General features: G+C 46.8%; 1 protein-coding gene across 1 annotated transcript; it reads left to right on the top strand.

The window, feature by feature from the left end:
* The first annotated feature begins 853 nt into the window (after positions 1-853).
* Positions 854-26429, top strand: ANGPTL6 (angiopoietin like 6). Its single transcript, XM_083719345.1, has 6 exons — positions 854-1336; positions 15102-15669; positions 17777-17942; positions 20314-20504; positions 21576-21846; positions 23007-26429. Exons 1-6 carry the CDS (start codon positions 1326-1328, stop codon positions 23198-23200), a joined length of 1401 nt encoding a protein of 466 aa, XP_083575471.1. The 5' UTR covers positions 854-1325; the 3' UTR covers positions 23201-26429.
* The last annotated feature ends 425 nt before the right edge of the window (positions 26430-26854 follow it).

Raw genomic sequence — 26854 nt, 5'->3', positions numbered from 1 at the left:
CCTGGCGTGCATCCTGGGGGCGTGGTGCGCTACCTGCAGGGGCATGGCACCTGGCACGGTGGGGGTGCACAGCACATGTCCGGGGGGCAGCAGCGATGGTACCCCCTCCCCAATGGGGCGGGGGGAGGTGTGCTCCCCCCACCTGCTCCTGCGTTCCTCCACCAGTAGCCTCCCTAATTCCACCTCTGCTGTCTGTCTGTCTATGAATAAAAGCATTGCCACAGGGGGGAAACAAGGCAACCCCACAGGAACCTTGCAATATGTGTCTCCTCCTATTTCTCGTTCTATAGATAGGGCATAAACAGTGGAGTACGGCAGGCTTGTGCCCTGTGTTTCTGGACTACAATTTCCCTCATCCCTGACGATGCCAATTTAGGATGACAGGAGTTGATCATCATGTGGAGGGCCACAGATTATGGAGAGAGCTTTAGAGGGGCAAGAAAAATCAAGGAAATTTTGTGGGGGAGAGAATGGGAGGACAATGCTGAGGCCCCTAATTCATTCCCTCCCAGCTTAATTTTTCAAGATAAATGAAGTGTAGTGAGATCTGATCGTACACTATCTGTTCTGCCTCCTAGTGAGTTGGGGGTTGTTGGATCAGGGGCTTCCTGATGCACAGCACACATTCTTAACTATGTGCACCAGGATAGTTTTGTTTTTTAAAAAAACAGCTTCCTATCCTTAAGCTAAAACAACTGTTTTGGAGAACTGCTTTGCAGACAAGTTGTGGGTAAATTTGGTGGAGCCAGGCCCAGATGCTCCAAGTGCCAATAAAACTCTTGTCCATAAGATGTGCCACACCTCCTCTTTAGAAGGGACTATTCCATTGCGCAGGCAGGAGCTGGGAGGGGAAGCTGCTCACGAGACCTGGAAAGTTGTTGCTGCCAAACTCCAGTTTCTCAACTGAAGAAGCGGAGTGAAAGAGAGACACAGATGTGTACACAGAGAGCCAGCGAAAGAGCATGCGTGCAGCTCCTCTCAGCAGGGACAGGGCCTGAACAAGCATCTGGAAGGAGCAAGAAGTAAATATTTACAGCTCTTGATTATAAGGTCAAGAATGATATTCCCATCCCAGGAGGCTGCTTAGCCTCCTGGGGAGGGAAAGACTTGGTTTGCTAGGCACTGCCTAGTGTGGGAAGGATGTGCTGATTGGAGTAGATGGAGCAGCTGGATTTCCCCATTTGCTCTTTTCTTCTTCTTAAAGGAGATCTGCATTCCCACCCTTTTTGTAATCTGCTGCTGGATAACTGACAAGCTTAAGCAGAGACCCTCCACACCCTTAAGGAGGTTCACAGAAAAGCTCAACTTTGGAAACCTGAAGCCCTATGAATTACAGGTAAGCGCAATCTCAATTTTTTCCCTAATGTTTAGTATGGATCTTGAAAGTGGCTTTCAGTGTTCACCAGAAAGAGGGGAAACATTTTATGTGATTCTGGTGTAAGATCTGAAGTGGGAGGAAATCATGCATGAGATGTCCAAGTGTCTAGATATAGAAACTGTTCTCACATTTCACTGTGGGCAGTTTGCTTTCCTGGTAGTCTTTATACCCTTAACACAGCAACACAGCAATAGGGAACCTGTGGCCTTCCACATGATACTGGACTACAAACCCTTGACCACCTTGTTCTGCTAGCTGGGACTGATGGGAGTAGAATCTGCAGCTGTTGCCGGAATCCACATGTTCCCCTACCCAGAATGCCTACTTATCTTGTACTTTGTTGTAGGACACTACTGTTAGATGTGTTGTTTCTCAAACCAGCTTTATTCCAACTGGAGTCCTAATTCTTTCTAGCCACCTCTCCAGCCAAGGTGTAAACACACAGAGGTGTTGATACGATGGAAGGGGGCGGGGGTGGTTTACCCCAGGTGTCACCACTGAGGGGGGTGACAAAATGCTGAGTGGCACTTACTGCGGGGCCTGCAGAGCACCCGAGCCACACGTCTCTCCTGGGAGTGACACAGTGGTTTGGGCGCCCGCAGGCTCTGTGCTGCCCCAAACGGTCCACCCGCTGCCTCCCGCTCAGCTGTGGGGGAGGCAGGCAGACTCCTCGGAGGCCTTGCGAAGCGTCCTGCGCCAGGCGCCAGATTGGCTTGTTCCACTGCTGCTGATGGAGATGTATTTAAACAACCCTTGGGTGCACACAAACAGAAACAGCAAAGTTGTGTTGTGTTTTTAAACCTAGTACAGCATATGGTTAACAGGAGAAAAATATTGGGGTTCACTCAAGGTCCCACAACAGCTCCCACAGCTTGCTGCCATGTTTTGAGTCTTAATTTGCTAGGGTGACCAGATAGCAGAGAAGACAGAACTTTTACTTTTGTCATGGAAGAACGAATTCTAGTATGCAAAGGGTACTAAAATTCTCTCTTCTCTGACATTATTATGGTTATACACAGTACAATTATTTAGAGATTTGAATGGGAGGAGAGAGGGTCCATTGTGAAAGCAATGGGAACTAAACTGCTCTCACCTTTTTGCTTTAATATACCCACCAACTTGTGCTGAAGATAGCTTTGATAGCTCCTCTGTTGCTGAGGCCCCTTTGGTAGGAGAAGTGTTAGCTGTTCTGCTCAGCCAGTATAAACATCAAGTAGCCAGTAAGATAAAGCTTCTTGGATCATGGGAAAGCTCCCCCTGCCCAAGTAAATAAGCTCAGGAGAAGCCAGTTCAATGATACTGTTAGCAGGAAATGCTTCCAAATTGTGTGGAAGGCACAAAACTGCAGTCAGTAAGACTCACTTACAATTCATTGGGTGTAAGTGTGTCAGTAATTACCCATTCCAGCATGTTCAGTTTCCTGGTGCTGCAGTTAACACTTTTTAGATAGCATTGCACACCAAGATTCTGGCCTTTTATGCTTTGGACAGTACCTTCTGAAGACCCTACAGATGTTGTTGCTCCATCGTCCTTGACGATGTGGTTGTGGTGCCTGGGATGGATGGACTCAACATCAAGGGGGGTCCCCTATACCTGGGCTGCAGGCTGCAGTGTTAGGCCAGGTCAGGAGCATTCTTCTCCAGAAGAAGGCCTCCACTGGTGCATAAGTGCCTAGCTTGTAGCAATGGTGTAGCTTGGGTTTCCAGCACCCGGGGCCATGCCGAGCATTCAACTGCTTAACAGTGTCTCTGTCACCTAGGAGATTGGAGCCGCAGAGATAAGAAAAGAGTCTTTCCATTGCTTGGAGAGGTCACTTTCAGGTTTTCGTGGAGAAGCTGTTTTCAATTGAGCCCAGTGATGGAAGCTCGTAGCTGTACTGGGTGTTGACATTTTGCACCCCTAACAATTTTGCACCTGGGACAACCGCCACTGTGCCCCACCCACTACACCACTGATTTGTAGTGCCTCATGTAGGAGGAATGCCAATGCAATTCTGGGCTGCATCAATAGGAGTATAGCATCTAGATCAAGGGAAGTAATAGTGCTACTGTATTCTGCTCTGGTCAGACCTCACCTGGAGTACTGTGTCCAGTTCTGGGCACCACAGTTCAAGAAGGACACTGACAAACTGGAACGTGTCCAGAGGAGGGCAACCAAAATGGTCAAAGCCCTGGAAACGATGCCTTATGAGGAACGGCTAAGGGAGCTGGGCATGTTTAGCCTGGAGAAGAGGAGGTTAAGGGGTGATATGATAGCCATGTTCAAATATATAAAAGGATGTCACATAGAGGAGGGAGAAAGGTTGTTTTCTGCTGCTCCAGAGAAGCGGACACGGAGCAATGGATCCAAACTACAAGAAAGAAGATTCCACCTAAACATTAGGAAGAACTTCCTGACAGTAAGAGCTGTTTGACAGTGGAATTTGCTGCCAAGGAGTGTGGTGGAGTCTCCTTCTTTAGAGGTCTTTAAGCAGAGGCTTGACAACCATATGTCAGGAGTGCTCTGATGGTGTTTCCAGCTTGGCAGGGGGTTGGACTCGATGGCCCTTGTGGTCTCTTCCAACTCTATGATTCTATGATTCTAGGAAGGTGTGGAACAAGTGGCTGCCCTGCATATGTCACCTGCAGGAGCTGTCCATGCATTTTGAAGTAGCACCCACGCCCTCATCAAGGCTGTCACATGTGCTGTCATGCAGCAAGCTGCCCCCCCCCCCGGCACTTGCTTCGCCATCTTGCTGGATCATTGTAGTACCGTGAGAGGGCAAAGGGGTAGATGGAGGAGATCACACCTCGTGCATTTAATTCTTTATTAATAGTAGTACACAACTAAAACTGCCATAAGAGGAAGTTGGATGTCATATTCTGATGGGCTGAAGTGTGCAGCTCAGAGAATTTAACACTTTTTTCTGGCACTGGGATGATGTCTGATTTGCAAGGCACGATGAGGGCCTGGCGAGCAAGGAAGACAGAGAGCCAGGACTTTGGGAGTTCCTGGCTCTGGAAAGAATGTGAGTTGAAATGGGTTGATTTGAAAGAAGGGACTGGCTTCTTTGAGTTCTGTCTGAAGCAGCCGGACGCAATAAGCAGCCAGGTAAGGCCAATGATATATTTGATTGGACTGGGAGAATGCGCAGTTCCAAGTTACACAGAAGCCAGGCAATCCAGAAAAGTTTCCAGTTCTCATCTATATTTAGAACAAAGTTACTTATTAATGGGTGTATTTTTATTTCTTTCCCTTCAGCTCAGTTCTGTGTCTGAGAGCAAGAGAGCAAATGTGTATTTTAGGATTCCTGGATTCCGCTTGAATGTTTTTTTTGGAGTGTGGGGAGGCAGGGAGAGGAGTGATACTTGTGAATAATGAAGACAGTATCCCAACTGTGTTATACATCCCTGAGTCAGGCCATACTGATGTCTAAGGTGAAATAATATGTCTAAGGTGAAATAATAATAATAATAATAGTAGTAATAATAGTAATAATAATTTATTATTTATACCCCGCCCAGCTGGCTGGGTTTCCCCAGCCACTCTGGGCGGCTTCCAACTGAATATTAACAACAGTACAGCATCAGACATTAAAAACTTCCCTAAAGAGGGCTGCCTTCAGTTGTCTTTTAAAAGTAAAATAGTTGTTTATTGCTTTGACATCTGCTGGGAGGGCTTTTCCACAGGGCAGGCGCCACTACCAAGAAGGCCCTCTGCCTGATTCCCTGTAACCTTACTTCTCGCAATGAGGGAACCGCCAGAAGGCCCTCAGCGATGGATCTCAGTGTCCGGGCTAAACGATGGGATGGAGACGCTCCTTCAGGTATACAGGACCAAGGCCGTTTAGGGCTTTAAAGGTCAGAACCAACACTTTTAACTGTGCTCCGAAACGTACTGGGAGCCAATGCAGATCTCTCAGAACCGGTGTTATGTGGTCCCAGCGGCCACTTCTAGTCACCAGTCTAGCTGCTGCATTCTGGATTAATTGCAGTTTCCGGGTCACCTTCAAAGGTAGCCCCACGCAGAGCGCATTGCAGTAGTCCAAGTGGGAGATAACTAGAGCATGCACCACTCTGGTGAGACAGTCCGCGGGCAGGTAGGGTCTTAGCCTGCGTACCAGGTGGAGCTGGTAGACAGCTGCCCTGGACACAGAATTAACCTGCGCCTCCATGGACAGCTGTGAGTCCAAAATGACTCCCAGGCTGTGCCCCTGGTCCTTCAGGGGCACAGTTACCCCATTCAGGACCAGGGAATCCCCCACACCCGCCCGCCCACTGTCCCCCAAAAACAGTACTTCTGTCTTGTCAGGATTCAACCTCAATCTGTTAGCCGCCATCCATCCTCCAACAGCCTCCAGACACTCACACAGGACCTTCACCGCCTTCACTGGTTCTGATTTAAAGGAGAGGTAGAGCTGGGTGTCATCTGCATACTGATGAACACCCAGCCCAAACCCCATGATGATCTCTCCCAGCGGCTTCATATAGATATTAAAAAGCATGGGAGAGGACGGAACCCTGAGGCACCCCACGAGTGAACACTCATCCCCCACCACCACTTTCTGGACACGGCCCAGGAGAAAGGAGCGGAACCACCGTATAACAGTGCCCCCAGCTCCCAGCCCCTCTAGACGGTCCAGAAGGATGTTATGGTCGATGGTGTCAAAGGCCACTGAGAGATCCAGCAGAACTAGGAAACAGCTCTCACCTTTGTCCCTAGCCTGCCGGAGATCATCAACCAGCACGACCAAGGCAGTTTCAGTCCCATGGTGAGGCCTGAATCCCGATTGGAAGGGATCCAAAGGGTCCGCATCCTCCAGGCGTGCTTGGAGTTGTTTGGCAACCACCCGCTCAATCATCTTGCCCAAGAATGGTAAATTTGAGACTGGGCGATAGTTGGCCAAATCTCTGTTTAGAAATTGGAATATAGTAGATCTGAAAGATCCTGCCACTTCATGCCACAAATGGAACACAGGAGCCAACTCCAAAGGCCAAGATCACGTTATGGGGATAAAATATTTGAGGGGACTGAAATGGGAGGTATTTCAACGAGTAATCCAAAATTCAGAGAGCCAGCTGTCCTGGATTATGTCTACAGTTTCCACCCAGAAAGTTTAATGTTACAGTTGCATCAAAGGGAGAAGTGTGCTTTGCATTACATATTTTCCTACTTTGCATAATATTTTCATAAAAAACAATCAAGAAGCAGGTTCACTTCACATGGGAAAGCACAATGTGCATGTTCAGTAGCACTATAACAGGCTTCCTCAACCTTGGCCCTCCAGATGTTTTTGGCCTACAACTCCCATGATCCCTAGGTAGCAAGACCAGTGGTCAGGGATGATGGGAACTGTAGTCTCAAAACATCTGGAGGGCCAAGGTTGAGGAAGCCTGCACTATAATATGACTTTTAAAATATTTATTTTAAAAAATCTACAGATGCTCAGGAGCACTCTGGTCAGAGTCCAGAGAACTATTTGTGCAGAGAAGGTGACTTGGGAGGTGCTGATTAACAAATCAGAAAAGCCTTGGGGCAGTAATCCCTTGATTTCTATCACATGCTAAGCAATCCTATTAATATCTAAATCATGATCATGAAACACATGCTTTATGGAATTGTTTTTATTTCTGCATTTTAAAAATGTAAATGGGCTGGAGGAGATGCTCTTTTCTTCTTTTGAATTCACTGTTGGAATTCAGATTGCTGAGAACAGGGGTAGGCAACCTAAGGCCCTGGGGCCAGATACGGCCCAATCGCCTTCTCAATCTGGCCCACAGACGGTCCAGGAATGTGTGCTTTTATTTAAAATGCATCTCTGGGTTATTTTATAGGGACGGGGGGGCGCCGTGGGTTAAACCACAGAGCCTAGGACTTGCCGATGAGAAGGTCGGCAGTTTGAATCCCCGCGACGGAGTGAGCTCCTGTTGCTCGGTCCCTGCTCCTGCCAACCTAGCAGTTCAAAAGCACATCAAAGTGCAAGTATATAAATAGGTACTGCTCTGGCAGGAAGGTAAACAGCGTTTCCGTGCATTGCTGTGGTTCACCAGAAGTGGCTTAGTCATGCTGGCCACATGACCTGGAAGCTGTACGCCGGCTCCCTGGGCCAATAAAGCGAGATGAGCACTACAACCCCAGAGTCGGTCACGACTGGACCTAATGGTCAGGGGTCCCTTTACCTTTTTACTGGGTTATTTGTCAGGCATAGGAGTTCGTTCATTTTTTTTTTCCAAAATATAGTCCGGCCCACCAAACGGCTGAAAAAAGTTGCTGACCCCTGGCTGAGAATATCAGCTTTCATGTTTCTTGTGACTAAGTTTGAAAACCTGAAAGCAGCAACTATAAAAGGTCATGCTTTAGGGTTCTCTTTCTTCTTAGAGTCTAACTATTTTGGGCCCCTTCAGACCAGACGAGGGTAGGTGAGGCAGTTGCCTCAGGGTGTCAGACTCTGGGTAGCTGGATCCACCTCCTGCACTTGTCGGCCACCTCCTCCTCCTCCTCCTCCTCCTCCTCCTCGGTTGTGTGACTACCATGCATCACTCTCCCACTAGCCAGTGTGTGCATTTTTGTAAACATTACATGGCTGGAGAACTGCATTATAAAATCAAGAAAAATTGGAATTTTGAAGGATGGCTGTGTTTGTGTTCTCATGTTGTTTCAGAATGCACAAATTTAAAAGGTTCCACCTTAAATGTGACCAAAATGGAATTTCCCCACAATTCCTATGTTGAAGTAACTTTGAGACTTCCATTTGTGCTACAGTTTCTAAGCAAGGGTTTGGGACGTTCCAGCATGGGTACAAGAAGCTTCCCCTTTGTCCTCCGTTTTCTCCAGGAAAATCTATTCTTTACCGCTGGATCGGAACAAACAGTGTTTCCCAGGGAAAGTGGCAGGACAAAGGGAAACTACTTGGACCCCTGCCTGAAAGTCCCAAATCTGTGCCTAGAAACTGCAGCACAAACAGAAGTCTGAAATAGCGCTTATGTGTAGACGCGGCCTCTTGGGCAACTTGGCTGGGGATTGCCTTTTGCCTTTGATCACATTTCTATGCCAGCCAGATACTCTTCTGGCATAGAAAGGTGGTGGCATATAGAAATCTGGTCAAAGGCAAGATGGCAAGTAATCCCCCTCAGTCAAGTTGCCTGAAGGAGGCCACGTCTAGAGAATGGAATTTCCCCTCTGCAGAGAACCATCCATTGGTACCATTTGCATTTTACTATTTGAATCTCCCTTTCTCCTCTTGACGTCTGACATGAGAACAGGGTCAGGGGTGATGAGGAGGCTAAGAGCAGTGATAAGCCCCATATGGCGCTGCCCAGGGAGCCTGGGAATGGACCCTGTGTTTACACAGGAAAGAGGCGCCATCTGTAACCAGGCGGGCAAGCGCTTGCTCTCTTCAACATCCCTCCCCTCAAGCCTCAGGGAGACACTGCTCTAACTAAATCTATGCTCTTGATCCCTCCCTAGACTCTGCCTGGAGTTGGTTAGAGTGAAGCCCCACTCTGTGTTTGTCCTGGCTTGCTCACAGAACATTTCACAGCACTGGCAGGCAGCAAACCATTTTAGTAAAGTGTTGCATCATCACACATGAGGTCTATGTCAGCTTTGTTGTCAGCTACAAACACAAATGTTGACCGAGCCATGTAGCAGGTGTTTGATTTTCCTTCTGAATTCTCTCACAGATTAATAGCATCCATGTATGGGAATTGTGCAAAAGCACAAGGAAATGTATATTTTAATCATTGGTATTTGTAAAATCATGAACCTTCACATGCAGTATTTTTATTGTCTCTATGGAAAGCTCAGCTACTCAGTTTCAGAGACAGATATATGGGTCTAAGAGCTGTGGGGCTGGTTTAAGAGCCTTTAATGCATTCAATGCAATGAATGAAAAACTGGTTCTGTCTGGTTATCTGCATGCTTAATTCTGAACCAGGAGAAAGCCAGCCATAGAAGACACTTACTGACTCCCCAAAAGATCTCCCAACATACTTTTATTCCTCTCTGTGGAGTTTTTTAAATTAAGGAGTGTGTGCGTGCATGTGTGAGCATGCGCGCACACACATATACACACATCAAAATGTATATGTGCCCCTTTAATATTTATTTACCAGTAAAGAGGTTGATGAGCTTTCTGAAACACATGGGGAGGTGCAACATGAGGAGGTGTAACAATCTTGGCCTTCACCTTTGGTTGTTGTGGAGGATCCAGACTTCCTTTCCTGCGAATCTAGTGCATTCCAAGCATGGGCATAGCTGGGGGGGGGCTGCCTCCCTAGATCAAGTAAAACAATAGAAATACTTAACTAACTGCCCATGTTGGTTCTGCCCCCGCCCCAAACAAAAGTCCTGGCTACACCCATGATTCTAAGGGGGACAGTTGTGAAGGAAGACACAAGCTACTCCCTGTTTCTCTTCCAGAACTGAACAACTGTCCTCTGAATAATTTATTTCACCTAATTGGCTAGATTTCTTGAATGTCCCATGATGAATGTGACTTGACCCTTAGGCGTTCAGGCTTGATGGAGAATTCTGTCCTATGGAGTATAGACTAGGCTATGGGGTAAGGAAGAGGAGGGTCTGAGTGGAAGTACTTTGGGTATATACAGGATATAGGGTGGACAGGAGAAAGAAGAGGTTGGAGGCTCGTGAACCTTTGGCTGTTGTATAGAAGATTTGCTGACATTGCCTTCTATACTACTTTTAAATAATCCTTTTAAGGATTATTTTCAGCCAGCTACCCAAACAAGGAAGATGGTGAACTTGAACCAAAAGTAGTCTGGGTGATGGATGGATTATAAGAAAGATGAGGAGCCTCTCAGAATCATGCCCTATGGAGCAGAGAGGGGTTAGTTTGGTTTCTGAGGCAATACTTGACTGTTTCTGAGGATGAAGGCTCTTCTCCATTCTCTCATTTTCCTGGAAGGTTGGGCACAAGTGTTTCCACTGAGCTGAAGGCAGTTTGATAGAGGGATCATTGCTTGTGATGCTTTGCATGCCCAACTTTCATCTCCAATAAACAGATTTTGCAGGTTTGACTAGTGGCTGCATCATGCATGGGGGGGGGGGGAAGAGTTCGTGTGTTCCCTGTATGAAGTAAAACTTATTCCAAACCACTTTCAACTCTCTTTAAAAAGAACTTTCATGTGCCTCCAACTGAACTGTCTTGTGCTACATCCCATCCCTACTGTGGAATTCCAGATCCATTAATGGGAACTGCAAGGCAGCAGCCAAGAAGCAGGAAGTATATAACTGCCTGTCTCAGTGGTGGTGACTTTAATGGACTTTCCTGAGCCAAACTGGATCCATTTCCCAGTGCATATTGGCAACGGCTGTTGGCATTGAAGCACAAGGCCTTTAGATCCGATCCCGTAAATTCGGAGCAACAACGCAGCACACACACCCCATTAAAATCTCTATCTACTTTATTTACTTTGTTTGTAGACAAAGGAGGGGAAGGGGAGGACGGGAAGGAAACAGCTGAAAGTTCTTCTCAATCTCCCATTTTGCTATTTGGCTTGCCCCACTCTGAGGGGGACTCAGGGGCAGAGCTACCTGCCATGGCACCTGGAGCGGCACAGAGGCGGGGCTAACCAGCCCACAGGAGTGGGGCTAGCCGCCCGCACAGCAAGCATCCCTAGCCACCCGCTACCCACGTGGTGAGCATGGGGGGGCGCTAGTCTCCCACCGCAGCAGCATCTCTAGCAGCCCACCACCCACGTGAACGTCCGGGGGCACCACCTGCTATTATGAAAATAAAACAAAACTTGTAAAAGCTACTCACTCTAGACCAGCCTTTCTCAACCTTGAGATCCCATATGTTGTTGGACTACCACTCCCACCATCCCTGATTGCTGCCCTTGCTGGCTGTATGGCTGTACATAATGGGAACTGTAGTCCAGCACCATCTGGGAACACAAGGTTGAGAAAGGCTGATCCAGACCCACAGTGACAATATTCACTTGCTTTGGGGAAGGAAAGTAGACTGATTCTCTTCATTTCAGTGGGAATATTCATTTCAGTGTATGAAGCTGTCATCTACTGCAATAAATTCCCTTTTGAAACAATGGAACCACCCAAAAACATGGTCCCTGTCCAAAATAATGGAAGCTGCAAGGGCCAGTTGACATGACTAGGCTCCACTGAAATAAACACAAAAAAAATAAGGCAAAGAATAGTGTCTGATAGGCTATTGAGTTGGTGACACAGATAGACCAAATAGGGATGAATGATGGGGAATAGCAGTAATGGGGTGTTCATCTTTTATGGAGTATCATCCAGCCATTGCATCCTGTATTTTCCTTATGCTGGTTCTGTCTTTTCTCATGCAGAAAGGCTTTTTATTTTTTAATAGTGGGAGACTAGTTTAATCTCCAGTGACATAGATGCTTTTAGTATTACTCTTCCAACATTTTAAATGGGCCCTGACATATTGGGAAAGTGGACCTATCACAGCTTAGCATACATTAATTGTAATATTTGTGGTGAGTTCCTGTGAACTACAAGTTTGCACCCTGCAAGAAGAGACTTGCTGCACTCAGAAAGGCAAGAGTGATGCTCAGTCGATTGCCAGACAATGTGCCCATGACTACTGACTAAAGCTGTGTCAGAGCACCCAACTTGCTGCTGACACCAGCAAAACAAAATGTATGAAGGCACGAAGAAAGCCTTTGGACCAACAGTTGGTAAAATTGCACTGCTGAAAACCTTTTCTGGAGAGATCATCACAGACCTCAGCAAGAAGATGAAGCAATGGGCAGAGCACTATCAAGAATGGTACTTGCAGGGAAACATGGTATCTGACACAGCAGTCAACAGTATCCAGACTCTGTCTGTCTTGGAAGAAATAGAGGTGTTTCCCCCCAGTGAGCTGAAAAATGCCATCAATGCTCAGGCCCAGGACAGGATGGAATCCAAACAGAAGTGCTGGAAGCCGGTTTCAATTCCTCCTCATGACACACCTCCGCAGGCTCCTCTTGCAGCGTTGGGAACAAGATTCCATGCCACAAAACATGCATCGTGACACTCTACAGCAGGGGTAGGCAATCTAAGGCCCGGGGGCCGGATGTGGCCCAATCGCCTTCTCAATCCGGCCTGCGGATGGTCCAGGAATCAGCACGCTTTTACATGAGTAGAATGTGTCCTTTTATTTAAAATGCATCTCTGGGTTATTTGTGGGGCATAGGAATTTGTTCTTTTTTCCCCCAAAATATAGTCCGGCCCACCACATGGTCAGAGGACGGTGGACCGGCCCGGGGCTGAAAAAGGTTGCTGACCCCTGCTCTACATGAACAAAGGTGACCGACATGACTGTAACAACATGGAATCTTGTTGCTGAGTACTGTAGGAAACATCTTTGCTCACATAGTTCTCAACCGATTACAGTTACTCGCTCACTGGGTCCATCTTGAGTTACAATGCGGCTTTAGAGCTTAGATGTCAACAGTCAATGTGCTTTTCTCACTGTGCTGGCTGCAGGAGAAATGCTGACAGCTGAGACACCCGTGTATATTGCCTTAATAGACCTGATGAAGGCCTTTGACATTGTCAGCTAGAAAGGACGTCACACTGCTCAACTAGATAATCTCCACAATCTGATCATGTTCTTGCACGAGAACATCCAGTATGACAGTTCATTCTCAGACACCTTCTCCCTATTGCTGTCCTATGCCTTCAGTGCATCTGAAGATGGTGTGCAACTGGGGTCTGTTCAACCTGGCATGTCTCCATGCCAAGACAAAAGTGTGCTGGGTCTGAGAAATGCTGTTTGCAGATAACGCAGTCTTGACAGTACACTCAAAGGAAGCTCTGCAGAAACTCATCAACTCTTTTGCTCAAGTCTGCAGGGAGTTCAGCCTTACATCTTTGGTCAGGATATCGCTGGCACTCCATGCATTGGTGCCCACACACTTGAAGTGGTGGACAATTTTTTCTGCCTGGGTTCAACCATAACCAGCAATGACGCTGAGGTGGACAAGCCTATTGGTAAGGCAGCTATGACAATGGCTCACCTATCCAAAAGGGTTTGGGGGAATGTGGTGCCATTTATGCCAATCCATATCAAAGGTCTACCTGGCTTGTATGTTGAGTACGCTGCCTTATGAAAGTGAGTTGTGGGCAACTTACACTCCCCAGGAGTGATGCCTCAATTCCTTCCACATGAGCTGTGTCAGGAAGATTTTAGGCATCACATAGCAGAAGAGTGTTGAACAAAGATGTGCTCTTCCAAGTCCACATTCCCAGCTGGCAACATCAACCCTGTTGTGTGCGAATCCCTTGCAGACGACTGGACTGCAGTGCCTGGAGACAGTCTGGTCATGCATCCATAGCAGTGATCAGAGGAGGAATGAACACTGGGAGGAGCACAGAGAAAAGAAACACAGAGGTGCATCTGCAGCAGCACAACCAGATGCCTTCATCTGCACCCACTGCAGTAAACCATGTCTCTACAGCCACAGCAGACACTGTGACTCTCCAACAGTTTGACTTCACTCCCCAGGGAACACTCCTGGATGCCTACCACTTTATGACACTCTTTATTTATGCTGATATTTTAATTATGGCTAAAGTGCTTTCATGAAAGGAAAGTACTATGTGGTACTATGGCACCATAATGCCATTACAATAGACAGTCCCATAACTTGCAACATGACACACCATCTTCTCCTCACCTGAGCACAACCATTTTGTTTCTGGTGGGTCCCAATGACAAACCAAAGATTCCTCTTTCCACCAGTTGTCACATGCTGAGGGTGTTATGTATGCATGCAATGCAGGCCTTCCGGCCTCCTGGAGCTCAGGAGCTTCATCTGCATAACAAAAAGGGAGAGGATTCTAAAACCCTCCAATGACATTGTTAGTAGCTGGCAGGCTGCCAATCCCTTCAGAGATGGGGCCAGTGTTGTGATTTGCTAATTGCAGCATTAAGGTGACCTATCACAGGTGGTGTTTGCGTTTTGCCAAGTGCCCCTTTTGTCATTCTTGTTCTTCTTGTTCCTGATGTTCCAATAAATCCTTTTTGAGCTGAATCTTGGTCTTGGGTCATGCCTGAACCCACCTACACCTCAGAGGGAATAACTGAATTTCAATATCCATATTTCAAGAAGCTATTATTTCAGTAAATGAGACAAATTACCTCAGGGTCTGTAATCAGAGTGTGCACGTTCATCTGATTTAAAACAATAATGTAGAGGCCTTGCACAAGAGCACTTTATCATAATCTCAGTATTTCATTGTTGCTGTGGGGGTTTTTTGGCCAGGGAAATGTGTGGTTGTCACAGCAGTTATAGAAACCTCCAGGGTCACCCACACTCATCAAATCAAAGACCAGATTGATATAGCTAAGTATCCCTCTTTCACAATACCATTAAAAAAATTTTAAAAATGGAAATGAATATTGCCCTACCACCAAAAGAACAAGTTGCTGCTGCTGCTGCTGCTGCTAAATAACATATTGTTGCTACCCTAGTTTCTGAAACCATGGTCCCAGACCTCCCCTATTCATAAACAAACTCTGCCCTTTTGACTCACGAGTGAAAATAACTATTGGGATAGGTTTTTCCCAAATATTTCCTTCTGTACAGGAAATATTTGGGATCATTAAGAGTCAAGATCAGGATTGCTCCCCTGTACTATTTCAGTCATGCGGTTTATGTACTTTTGGGTCTGTTTATCTTGTGCACTTCTGAACATTTGTTTTATTTATGACATCTTCAAATTCTTACACCTGCCTTTCTTCTAATAGCATGGAGCCTCAGTACTTGGTGGTGGTGGTGCTGAGTCTGGCCAGGTCAGGCCTGTCAGGTGTCGAACCACTGACGGGGCCGAAGTGCACCTACACCTTCATCTTGCCACAGCAGAAGTTCACGGGGGCCGTGTGCTGGAGCAGCGTGCGCCTTCCCCCGGAGCCTCCGGGCCTCAATCGCTCTGAGGTGGCCGAGCTGCGTGATCAGCTGCACCATCAGCAGGCCCAGATGGAGGAGCTGCGCCGCCTAGTGGAGGTGGACGGGGCCGTGGTGAGTGAAGTCAAGGCCCTGCGCAAGGAAAGCCGCAACATCAATGCTCGTGTCACCCAGCTGTACACTCAGCTGCTTCATGAGATCCTCCAGCGACGAGAGCGGCCAGTGCAGACCTCACAGCTTGAAGGGAGGGTGGCCAACGCCTCTGCCGAGGCCTTGCGCGTGGCGGCCAGTTATCGCCAGCTGGAAGGGAAGTACCATGCCCTGGCTGCCCTGGTCAACAACCAGAGTGCCCTCATCAGCCAACTGGAGAGAGACTGCCAGCAAGGAGCCAGTGGCCGGGGGAGCCCACAGGTACTGCTCAAACTGAACTGGGAGACAGAAATGGGAGGGTCGCTAGAGCCAGTCTTCTGGTGCTACTTGGCCTGCTGTGCCTGAAAACATAAATAAGGAAGGACTAGGGCAGACTTCAGCGATGGTGGAGTCCTGGAAGCTGCCCAAGGATACCTGGTGCTGATGCTGACCCTGGGAAAGGAAAGGGATGTGACAACAGCAGTGCCAGGAAGACAGGAGCTGATGTTTTCTAAACCATAGCTAGGCCCCACGCTACACTCTCCCTCCGGAAAGCTCTGTCCTCTAATCCTAGGTGTACCTGGTCTGGTACGGTACTTTTGCTGAGTGTACCGCTTCAAATTGTATGTTAAAACTCACATGGCAGAATGCTGCTTTAGCCATAATAGTAGTAATAATAATAATAATAATAATAATAATAATAATAATAATAATAATAAAAAATAACAAATCAGTGTACAAAACAAGCATGTTAGGGAAAAGAGTTCCAGCATAGCTTCTTCCCATACATGCTAATTTTCCATGCTTGTTTTTGAATGGAGGAGTATTCCGGCATGTGAGCCCCATCTGCAGCCTGAAGGCAAAGAGCGCTAAGCAACCTTTGACTCTCAGTTGTTGCTGGACTCCAACTCCCATGAACCTCAGAATGGCCAGTGGTCATGGGAGTTATAGTCCAACACCTGCAGTACTACAAGTTCCCATCCCTAATTTACTGAAAAATGGAAGTATTTGGTTGATGCTCAGAGCCAATCTCTTTTTGCCCCATGACTGCGCCCAGTTCAAAAAGGTTTCTGAGCCTGAGCCCTGGTTCAAATTAAACCCTGCATAGAAAAACACTATGGTGGCCCTCCCACACAACCTGATTTTTCAGCAGCTTATTGGAGGTAAAGTTTCCCACCACTTTATTTCTATGTCTGCAAATGGTTGCTCCATTTCTACATGTCCAGCAACTGTTGACAGCACAAGAGCCCTGATAGAAAAAGGACGTTAATCCTTTTTACTAATTCCTTCTTTACAACCTTTTCCAACGTGGGCAATGAGCACTGGGAGAACCCTTTTTGTGTCGCTGCTATTTGCCCATCTCCCCCCTCACTTGCCCACGACCACTTCAGTCTATGGAATTTTCGTTCTGCCCTTACAAGGAATCCGTCTTTTAACGTGGCAGCATTGCTCATGCTGCAAAACTCCCTGCCTGTTAACAGCAAGCAGAAACCATCCCTGCAATGCTTCTGATTGCCTGATAGAAATGCCTTTCCTTTTGGTAGGCCTACCAAGACTTCTATTATGTGCTTTTATTATGTATGTTTTTAAAAATTCTTTTGATTTTGTCTCTATTTTTATAATTTTGTTATATCTACTTGTTTTTAAAGTTTGCTGATTTCATCAGCATTTTTGATAAATATTTTAGTTAACCTCAGCTGTTGAAGTTTTCTTGATTAAAAAATAGGATTAAGTGGTCTATAAATGTTGTTAATTTTAAAAAATGGCTCTAGGGGAGTTAGGACAAAATGCAGTCGGTCCTAGTCTAGCTTTTGGGTTTCCTGGAAGCATATTTATCACACTTAGAACTGCCACCTTATTTTCTGGTTGTACTCCTGTGCCTTTAAGAGCCACTTGAACGTGCTCTAAATCCCCTGCTGCCCTTGAACTAAATGATGCTGCACTCGAACTATACTCTTTTAGTTCTCCTATGTTTTTAGGGTGAGCTATTTCTCCTTTCAGGGGACGCAGGTGGCGCTGTGGGTTAAAGCCTCAGCGCCTAGAACTTGCCGATTGAAAGGTCGGCGGTTCGAATCCCTGCGGCGGGGTGCGCTCCCACTGCTCGGTCCCAGCGCCTGCCAACCTAGCAGTTCGAAAGCACCTCCGGGTGCAAGTAGATAAATAGGGACCGCTTACCAGCGGGAAGGTAAACGGCATTTCCGTGTGCAGCTCTGGCTCGCCAGATGCAGCTTTGTCACGCTGGCCACGTGACCCGGAAGTGTCTCCGGACAGCGCTGGCCCCCGGCCTCTTAAGTGAGATGGGCGCACAACCCCAGAGTCTGTCAAGACTGGCCCGTACGGGCAGGGGTACCTTTACCTTTACCTTTTTATTTCTCCTTTCTCTCCACAGCCCCCCCTGGTGCCAGTGGTGCCTCACAACCCTGCAAGCATCGCCAATGAGAGCAGGGTCCATTTTGATGCCGTCAATGACATCCAGAGAGACCGACCACACAAGGCGGCAGTGCCACAGGGCGGCACTCTTCAGCCGCCTGCTGTCGTGCCCACCAAATCCACAGGTCAGAAAGAGAGAGCAAGTCTATTAGGAAGCAGCAGGGCAGAGTCTGTGCAGGGCAAATGCCAACAGCACCAACCTCTGCCGCCATGAAGCCTAGTTCACACAAAGAACCAATGAGGTGGTAAAACCACTCCTGTGGATAGTGGATTAACGTTCCTCTCTATAAGAGCTCCCTGCACAGAGAACCCAAGAGGTCAGGCAGACACGTTTTTGCCAGCTTTCTCTCTATTGTGCTACTTTCTTACCTGCGGGGGCTATAGGTCTAATGTCTCCCCAAAACTCAAATGGCAAGTGCTTCTGTTTATCTTACCTCCCCAAATATCTTTGGGGTGTTAGCATCCCAAATTCTGCTGGCATTACCTTCTTAAAACAGGAAAGTGACTGCCAGCTACCACTGTGATTATTCCATTGCTATCTGCTGTCCCTGATGAAACATTTAACTGATCATCCTGGGCTCTTAGCAAACCATCAACCTAACAATTACTCAATTGATGGTTATTCGAATGGTCTAACATCTGAAACAAATCCAAAGTACCTATTTTCCTTTGGGAAATGTGACAAGCTATACACTCCATGATAGGGTAGCCTATGAATGATATCTCATTTCTCCGCTTTCCTCCCATTTATGTCATGGGGACCTCCTGCTCCTTCCCTGAGGACTGGTGTGGCATACACAAGCAAAACCACCGCCTTCTTAAGTTGGGATCCTCCAGTCCCCTGGCCTAGTATTGACATTTGAGTGAACTTCAAAGAGCAATTGCTAGTGGAGGGCCACTGATTTATTGTCATAAATTTGCATACTGAAGGAATGATCGCTGGGTGTGGAGCACATTTCCGCCCTCAGTCAAACCGCAGCTTTCTGAACATCATGCCCTCTATCTAACCTTTTGCTCTCTTAGTAGTCTGCCATGCCCTGTCTGTGACCTTTGTCTCTTTCGATTAAACATTGTGCAAGGGGAAAGTGGCGCGGTGGAAACAGGTGCCAGAATAACCTGTACCACCCTTCGATCTCAGGACTGGAAGATGTGTAAAGGTCACAGTCCAAAATGTATCTGTCTGGTTTTGCATATTGTGCCAATAAAAGGAGCTTCGGCAGAGCTAGCTGGCAGCTTGCCTGTGCACAGGTCACCTGCATCCAGCCTCCTGTCATCATCCGTTATTCCTACACATACCATTAGCTACTGCAAGGCAGATAGATAGAGGCAGTTGTATCTCTTACTGGTGGGCAAAACCAAAAGGTATGTATATCACAGTATGCCTGCCCCTAGGTCTGACCTTCCTATGGCCTGTGGCCGACTAATGCTGGAGGCACAAATCTGTTGGGACTTGTGGTGTGCATTTAAATAACTGGGACCTGCATAGGAGCCCTGCAATGCTCTCATGTACATTTACTAAATGAAGCGCCTGAGATTCTACTAATATATCTTCTACTAATACATAATAATATACCTCAGGTAAGCTCAGGTAGAAAGCTTTTATTTTCCCACTGGTGTTTAGAAGACCCCTGAGGCATTTGCCTGATGAATAATTCTATGAAACTCAAAAGTTTGCACAGCCCTTCACCAACCCAAATTTGGCCAATAAAATGTGCATTTCCCCTGCTTTGTTTCTCTTATCCTTTATGAAATGTTTTATGTTACAATAAACATGTGAGGTAGATTAGCTCTGACCGAGAGTGCTTCTAAATAGGAGCTCAGTGTTGTGATATCACAAATAGGTTTCTGGCAATAGGTTTTTCCTTTTCCGTTTTACATATGGGGTGGCATTTTTATGCCAACACTGTTGTGTGGACACTGAAAAAAAAACTTGCATGCATGAGAAGCACAGATCCCATCTGGAAATACCCAAAAAGGCCATCCAAGTGAGACAGGGCATCACCCTATCTGTGCTACAGAACTCAATGATAACCTCCAAACTAGTCCCTGTAATTAGCTGCCCCTACTTTGTTCATCACAGGTGAACATGCGGGTGGCGCTGTGGTCTAAACCACTGAGCCTAGGGCTTGCCAATCAGAAGGACAGTGGTTTGAATCCCTGCAATGGGATGAGCTCCCATTGCTTGGTCCCTGCTCCTGCCAACCTAGCAGTTCAAAAGCACATCAAAGTGCAAATAAATAAATAGGTACCACTCCGGCGGGAAGGTAAACGGCGTTTCTGTGCACTGCTCTGGTTTGCCAGAAGCGGCTTAGTCATGCTGGCCACATGACCTGGAAGCTGTACGCCGGCTCCCTCGGCCAATAAAGCGAGATGAGCACCGCAACCCCCAAGTCATTTGCGACTGGACCTAACGGTCAGGGGTCCCTTTACCTTTACTTTGTTCATCACACCGTGTTATTCGGTCCCTGTTCATTAGTTTTTCTCTTCCTGGCACAGGGCCATGGCGTGACTGTCAAGCAGCTCAACAGAATGGGCAGACCAGCGGCATCACCATGCTACAACCAACTGGTGCCCGGGGAATCATCCAGACCTGGTGTGACCAGGAGTATGATGGGGGTGGTTGGACCGTCATCCAGCGACGGCAGGATGGGTCGGTCAACTTCTTTATCACCTGGCAGCACTACAAGGTGTGTTGAGGATGTGGCTCCAGGTGCCACATGAAGGGGAGAGCAAGGAGATGAAGGGGTCCAAGCTTGTGAGGAAAGCTGGGCAAGGGGAAAAGGTGGACCTATGGGGTTAGAGTCAGAGATCTGGAGGCTCATGGTGGATCTGGGACTTATAGGCTGAAATCAGAGTCACAGGTGATAGGTGATACCAGAGGCCAGCTTCAGATATACTGCTCTTTCATGGGTATTCAGCCTTCAGTTTAGTTGCCCCAAGTTGAATTTGTAGGAAATATTTGGGGATAGGAATTCCTGATATGCAAAAGGTTTGCAGCAGCACACCTATGAATCTGGTCTTGACACAAAGCAAGGGTTACTCTGCCACCTGCTGTGCTATGCCCACTTAGTCAGATGGAGGCAAAAACACCTTAAGTAATGGACTGAAAACATGAGCTAAGGCCCAAATAGATGTGATAATGAGGGCAGCTATGTTTGTTCAGTCACATGGCAATCCCATTCTTGCATTGTGTGTGTGTGTGTCTAGTCTTAAGATAAAAATATGTGACCTTTGGGGGAATTGCTGGCAAAGTGGACCATAGAATGCTCTTATCAGGAGACCTCTGTATTAAGGGGTGAAAGCTTCCTAGATTTTCCTCAGGGTTTCCTTCTCTCTTTTTCCATTACTCCAGAGGTATGGGTTGAATCTGGCTCCAACATGGAGCCTCAGTTGTCTCCTGGTCTCCAGTAGCAGAGTCAGAGCCCTGCACGGGATCTCGTTCCTTAGCGGGAGACTCTGCAGCCTCTGACTCTCATGTCTTGCTGCTGGACTCGGGTCATCACCACACATGGCAGCTGACTTTGGGCATTGAGCTAGCATGGTGTAGGTATGCTTTGCTGATTTCCTGCTGCAAAAGGATGCCACATATCTTGCAAGAGAGCTCAGTGTGCCACAGGCCCCAAAGTGGCCTGGGAAGGAAGTGGGAGTATTAGCTCACTCTTCTACCCTATGGCTAGCACCAACTGTTCCCCTACAGCCAGTGCCCACCTGCTAACATCTTACTTGCTGTGTTTCCCCCTGCCCTGCTCCACCTTCAGAATGGTTTTGGGAACTTGGAAGGAGAACACTGGCTGGGTCTCGAGTTCATTCACTGGCTGACTCGCCAGGGCTCCTACGTGCTGAGGGTTACCATGGAAGACTGGAGTGGGCGACAGGCATACGCAGAATACAGCACCTTTGCCCTAGAACCTGAGAAAGATTTCTACCGGTTGCGGCTGGGGCGCTATCAAGGCAACGCTGGTGATTCCCTCTCCTGGCATAATGGCCGACAGTTCAGCACCCTCGACCGTGACCATGATGCTTACTCAGGTAAGGATGGAGAAGGGAGATGGCTAAAAGAGGACACCAAGAGCTGGGGAGGAAGGTGTTGTTTGTTCCTCATCTTTCTATCACTTTTATGCTTTTTTATCATCGATCCGGACTGATTGGAAGGGTGCCTGCCTGCCATGCTGCGTCCTCCTCATGTCACCCTCCATGCCCCGACCCCCAGACGTGCCTGCCTGGGCGCTCAGCTGCTGTGTCTGAAAGTATAGAGAAGAGGTAGACAAAAAATACAGTATGCAAGCAAAGCGGTTGTGGAAGCAAATCATTATTCCTATACTGTAGTAGCTATTAGACCTGTTTCTCTTGTATCAGATTCCGAGAGCATGATATTCTGCACTCCAAGGAGCTTTACCTCACAGCTCACAGCTCCAAACTCTGTCTCATTTGCCCACAGTATTCAGAACTGAAATAGTGGCTCTAAACTGTTTCTCTTCTGATCCCACCAGCTGGAGGGTGCCACCTTCCTAGACTGATGGATGCTGCATTCTGAGGCTGGAGAGAGATTCCCAGCCATCAAGAGAACTTTGTCTGCTTATGCTAGCTCCTGTATTAAGCAGACACCTGGCTAACAAAGGGCAGAACCCTTAATAGCACTGTATGGAATCCATCTATGAAGTCCAGACCTCTCACGGAGGCACACTAAGAAGAGCCTCGGACGATGATTGCATGGTTTGAGTCAGTTCATATGGAGAGATGTGGTCCTGGAAGTATTGTGGTTCTGAGCCATTTAAGACTTTCTAGCTCAAAAGCAGCACTTTGAATTGGACCTGGAAACTAATTAGCCGACAGTGCAATCAGGACAGGATTGGTGTAGTATGCTCAAACCATCTTGTCCCAGTGAGCAACCTGGTTGCCAAATTCTGTGGGAGAGGGGAACTTGTGGCCGTCCTTATGTTGCTGGATGACCTCTCTCATCCTCCCTCTCCACTGGCCATGTTGCCAGGAGCTGACAGAAGTTGGAAGTTCCCCATCTCTATTCTAACAGCATCTGATTTCAGGATTTGATTCATAGGCACAGCTGCCCCCCCAAAAAATCAATAGAAATACATAGCTGAGGTTCTGCCCTCCCCCCAAAAAAAAATCCTGGCCATGCCCATGGTTTGATGATAAATTATCTATTCCCCACCCCTCTTCTTTTCCCACAGGCAACTGTGCCCACTTCCAGAAAGGTGGTTGGTGGTACAATATGTGTGCCCACTCCAACCTTAATGGTGTCTGGTACAAAGGAGGGCACTACCGAAGCCGTTATCAGGACGGGGTCTACTGGGCAGAGTTTCGTGGCGGTGCCTACTCACTCCGCAAGGTGGTCATGATGATCCGGTCTCCACAAGGCACCTGATTTCTGTGCCTAGGAGTAAGAAAGGACGCATACCAAGGGCAGGTCTAGATATTTAAAAACAGGAGTCACTGAGCTCTGAAAGCTCACTTGCCATGTTCTCAGTCAGACGTACAGCCTCCTTCTCAAAGCAAAGCTCCTTCTAGTACCAGTGACCTGTAGAAACTGCGGGTGCACTATGCTAATGGGGGGGCGGGGACTTGTGGCATTCCCTGAGCAGTTGCCCAGATTTTAAAAGAACATTTTTCCCTTTAAAAAATAACTGAAAATAATTAATGAAGGTGCCAAATGACGTTTTAAATCTACATGCAGCACGTTAAACAATTAACAGTCAGCACCTTAAAAAAAATTGGAAATCAAATTCCTAAAGCGAAGGGGGTATTCAGCAAAATTGAAGAGAGAATTAGCATATGGGGGGAGGTTTTTGTTCTTTTCAGTGGGTGCTTCTAGGTGGGGCCTTCTTACACCTACAAGTTTTTCACAGTGTCCACATAAGTGGCATCAAAATGCTAGCCTGAACTTTCCACCTCATTAAATTTGGATTTGTCGATTTTGGAGGAAATCCAGTGAAGTTAAAAACAAACAAATACTGTAAACAAAACAGCTTGTTGCCAGAAACCTTTGGTACCTGAATGGCCTGCAAGCACTCATCTAGAAACACATGTTACTGACAACACATGTTTTAAACCTGCAGCTTTATACTTACGTACCTGGGAGTAAGCCACACATGAGTCAATGAGTGGAGGTTTATAGGACTGCATCATCTTCACTCTCTACAATCCAGGTGTAACAATCCAGTTTGTTGTGACATGTGAAGCCTTGGGGGTTGCATTCTCCCCATCACATGCCAAAAAAGGAAATAAAAAACTTCAGTTCCCCTAATTAGAAGCACAGTTGGTTTCTGTGTGCAAACTTTGCAAATGACAGTGTGTTCAAACTATGGTTTCTTAACTATCCAGGATTATGTGGTTTGTTACATGCTGCTGTATACTCCTCCCCCCCCCCCCCCACATTGTGGAACTGGTTACTCTTGCAGAGGCTGAAACACCCCGTGCTAGAAAACAACACTGCAGCAATTTAAGGATTGCCACTTTCATAATCCTAACAGAAGCGTCATTAGCACTGCTGTAGCAGACTCTGGGCTCATCCAGACTTCTGTGCCGTGTTTCTTGGCACAAGTGTGTACTTTAAAGCTCTGGGTCCAAGCACTTTTTCGTTTTTGGTTGCCCTAATGCTTTCCCTGCAAAAACCCACACTCTACTGCCGAGTCTGTGCAAACGGGAATCACCAAAAAACCCAAATTGCCATTTGTTCTGATTCAGCTTTAAAAAACGGACGTTTGTATACTGTGGTACCTCTGGTTAAGAACTTAATTCGTTCTGGAGGTCCGTTCTTAGCCTGAAACTGTTCTTAACCTGAAGCACCACTTTAACTAATGGGGCCTCCTGCTGCCGCCGCGCCACTGCTACGTAATTTCTGTTCTCATCCTGAAGCAAAGTTCTTAACCCAAGATACTATTTCTGGGTTAGCGGAGTCTGTAACCTGAAGCGTATGTAACCCGAGGTACCACTATATGCCCAATTGCTATGTGAAGGTGGCAGAGCGAGAAAGTGAGGAGCTGGGCCTGATGGTAAAGTCCTGGTAAGAGGCTCCCCATTCATGCTATAAACTCTAGAGGTAGCACAGTTCCTGGTGATCTATTCTGATTGGAAAAGACTTCAGGAAAGGGCCTCCTCATCCTTTTTTCAGAGATGGAAACCTGAGGCACAGTAGAGCTAGCGGTGAAAGAAAGCCAAGATTTCCACTCCAATCTGGATTTGACACAACCAGCACTGTTTCTGTTCCACTATAGTTCTGTTTCTGCCAAATATTATGTTATTTATCTTGCTGTCCATTATTCAGCTTAAGGTGCATAACTTGTGTAACTGACAACTGTTTATGTAAGCTACATAACTTACATTCATTTCAATGTAAAGGAAACAGCAAAACATAACAATAATTAGGCATTAATTAGAACTCACACTATATTATACAAATCCCATAAATGAAGCCAAATGTATTTATTTTGCATAAACCTATTTTGTTGACTTAAATTTGAAATTCTCTGGCAAGGAAGTCCACAATCTGCCCTAAAAATAAAGTATGCGAGTCTATTCTTTCAGATTGGTTGAGTATACTTTTTTTGACTACTAGCAGAGTTCTTCCAGGTTTTGAATGTCCTTTGACAAGGCACACAAACCCAGCCTCCTGGACACAGTGGAACCTTGGAAGCCGAACGCCTTGAAACTCAAACATTCAGGCCCTCGAACGATTGAAAACCGGAAGTGAATGTTCCGGTTTTTGAAGATTTTTGGAAGCCGAATGTCTGGCACGACTTCCAATTGAGTTCAGTAACCCTCTTTTATCCATCCATCCATCCTGCAAACTCCCAAACACGCTGGCGGAGTCTTTGTTGATCTCCTTGTCCAATCTCCCAGCCTGATTCCCCTCCACCCCCAGCCAGATCTTCGCAGCCTGCTGCCCATCCAAGGCCCTGGGACCGTGGATCGATGTATGGATTCCCTCCCCTCTTGAAAATGCTTGCGTACTTTCTCCTCTTCCTCACCCTCGTTTTTTCCGGGGTTACTTCCCCCTCCCCCTTGCACAGAATGAGACTCTTTCACCAAAGCCTTTTCTTACCAGACAAAGGGGTCGTTTTATTCTGCAGGAGGTTTAAGGGTTTGTGTTGCTTTGTTTTCCGTGTATATTTTGCCTTTCGTTGATGTTAAATTTAATGTAGAGCTTGCTGTTTAGTGTAAAGCATACCATAGATCCTCCCTCTTCAGAAGACTAAGGCTGCCTTTTCAGGGCATTTGAATGACTCTTGTGGTGTGTTTTTTTTAAATACAACCACCACCACCTCGCTTTGCAATGCTGCTTCCTCTATCGGTGTGTTGTATCCCTACATGAAAAACAAGAATTTAAGACTCCAAACAACCTGAGACTTTAGTTCTTCTGAATGCAGTTATTCCATAATTGCTCTGAAGTGGTCTCATTGTCTCCTTACAGAGTGCTACGCTGAGGTCTGTCTGTTTTTGGTACTTATTTTGCATTTTTGTGGCTTTTTGTTTTGTTTTTGTGACTGTGTGGAACCCAGTTCAGCTACTGATTGTGTGACTGCAGGACATTGTTTATTGCTTTCATTTGATGGATCAATGGTCTCATTATATAGTAAAATTCACGTTAAATTGCTCTTCTAGGGGTTGTTTTTAAAAGTCTGGAATTGATTAATCCATTTTGCGTTACTTTCTATGGGAAAGCAAGCACACCTTGGTTTTGGAACACTTTGGTGTTGGAACTGACTTCCGGAACGGATTAAGTTTGAGAACCAAGGTACCACTGTACTCTTAATCACTCCATCAAGGGATGAGCCATCTGTGTGCGACTCCTCGCTTCTGCAGCTTATTCCTAACTGGATGATGTGCACAAGTAGGTGCTACAGATACAGCTCCCTCCTGAGCTAGCTGCTGGGGTTGCACATACATAGCCCTGCTGCCATCATATAACCTCAGCTGCAGCACACATATGCATCTAAAATATGGTTAAAATGTCAATCACATTTTCAGAAAGGGGTTTGGAGGAAATGGGTATGGATTTAAGTTTCTTTGGTCCCTGTCT

This window comes from Podarcis gaigeae, assembly GCF_964106915.1.
Source record: "Podarcis gaigeae genome assembly, chromosome: 17".
In the NCBI taxonomy this organism is placed as follows: domain Eukaryota; kingdom Metazoa; phylum Chordata; class Lepidosauria; order Squamata; family Lacertidae; genus Podarcis; species Podarcis gaigeae.
This window is presented reverse-complemented; position numbering and strand designations above follow the sequence as displayed.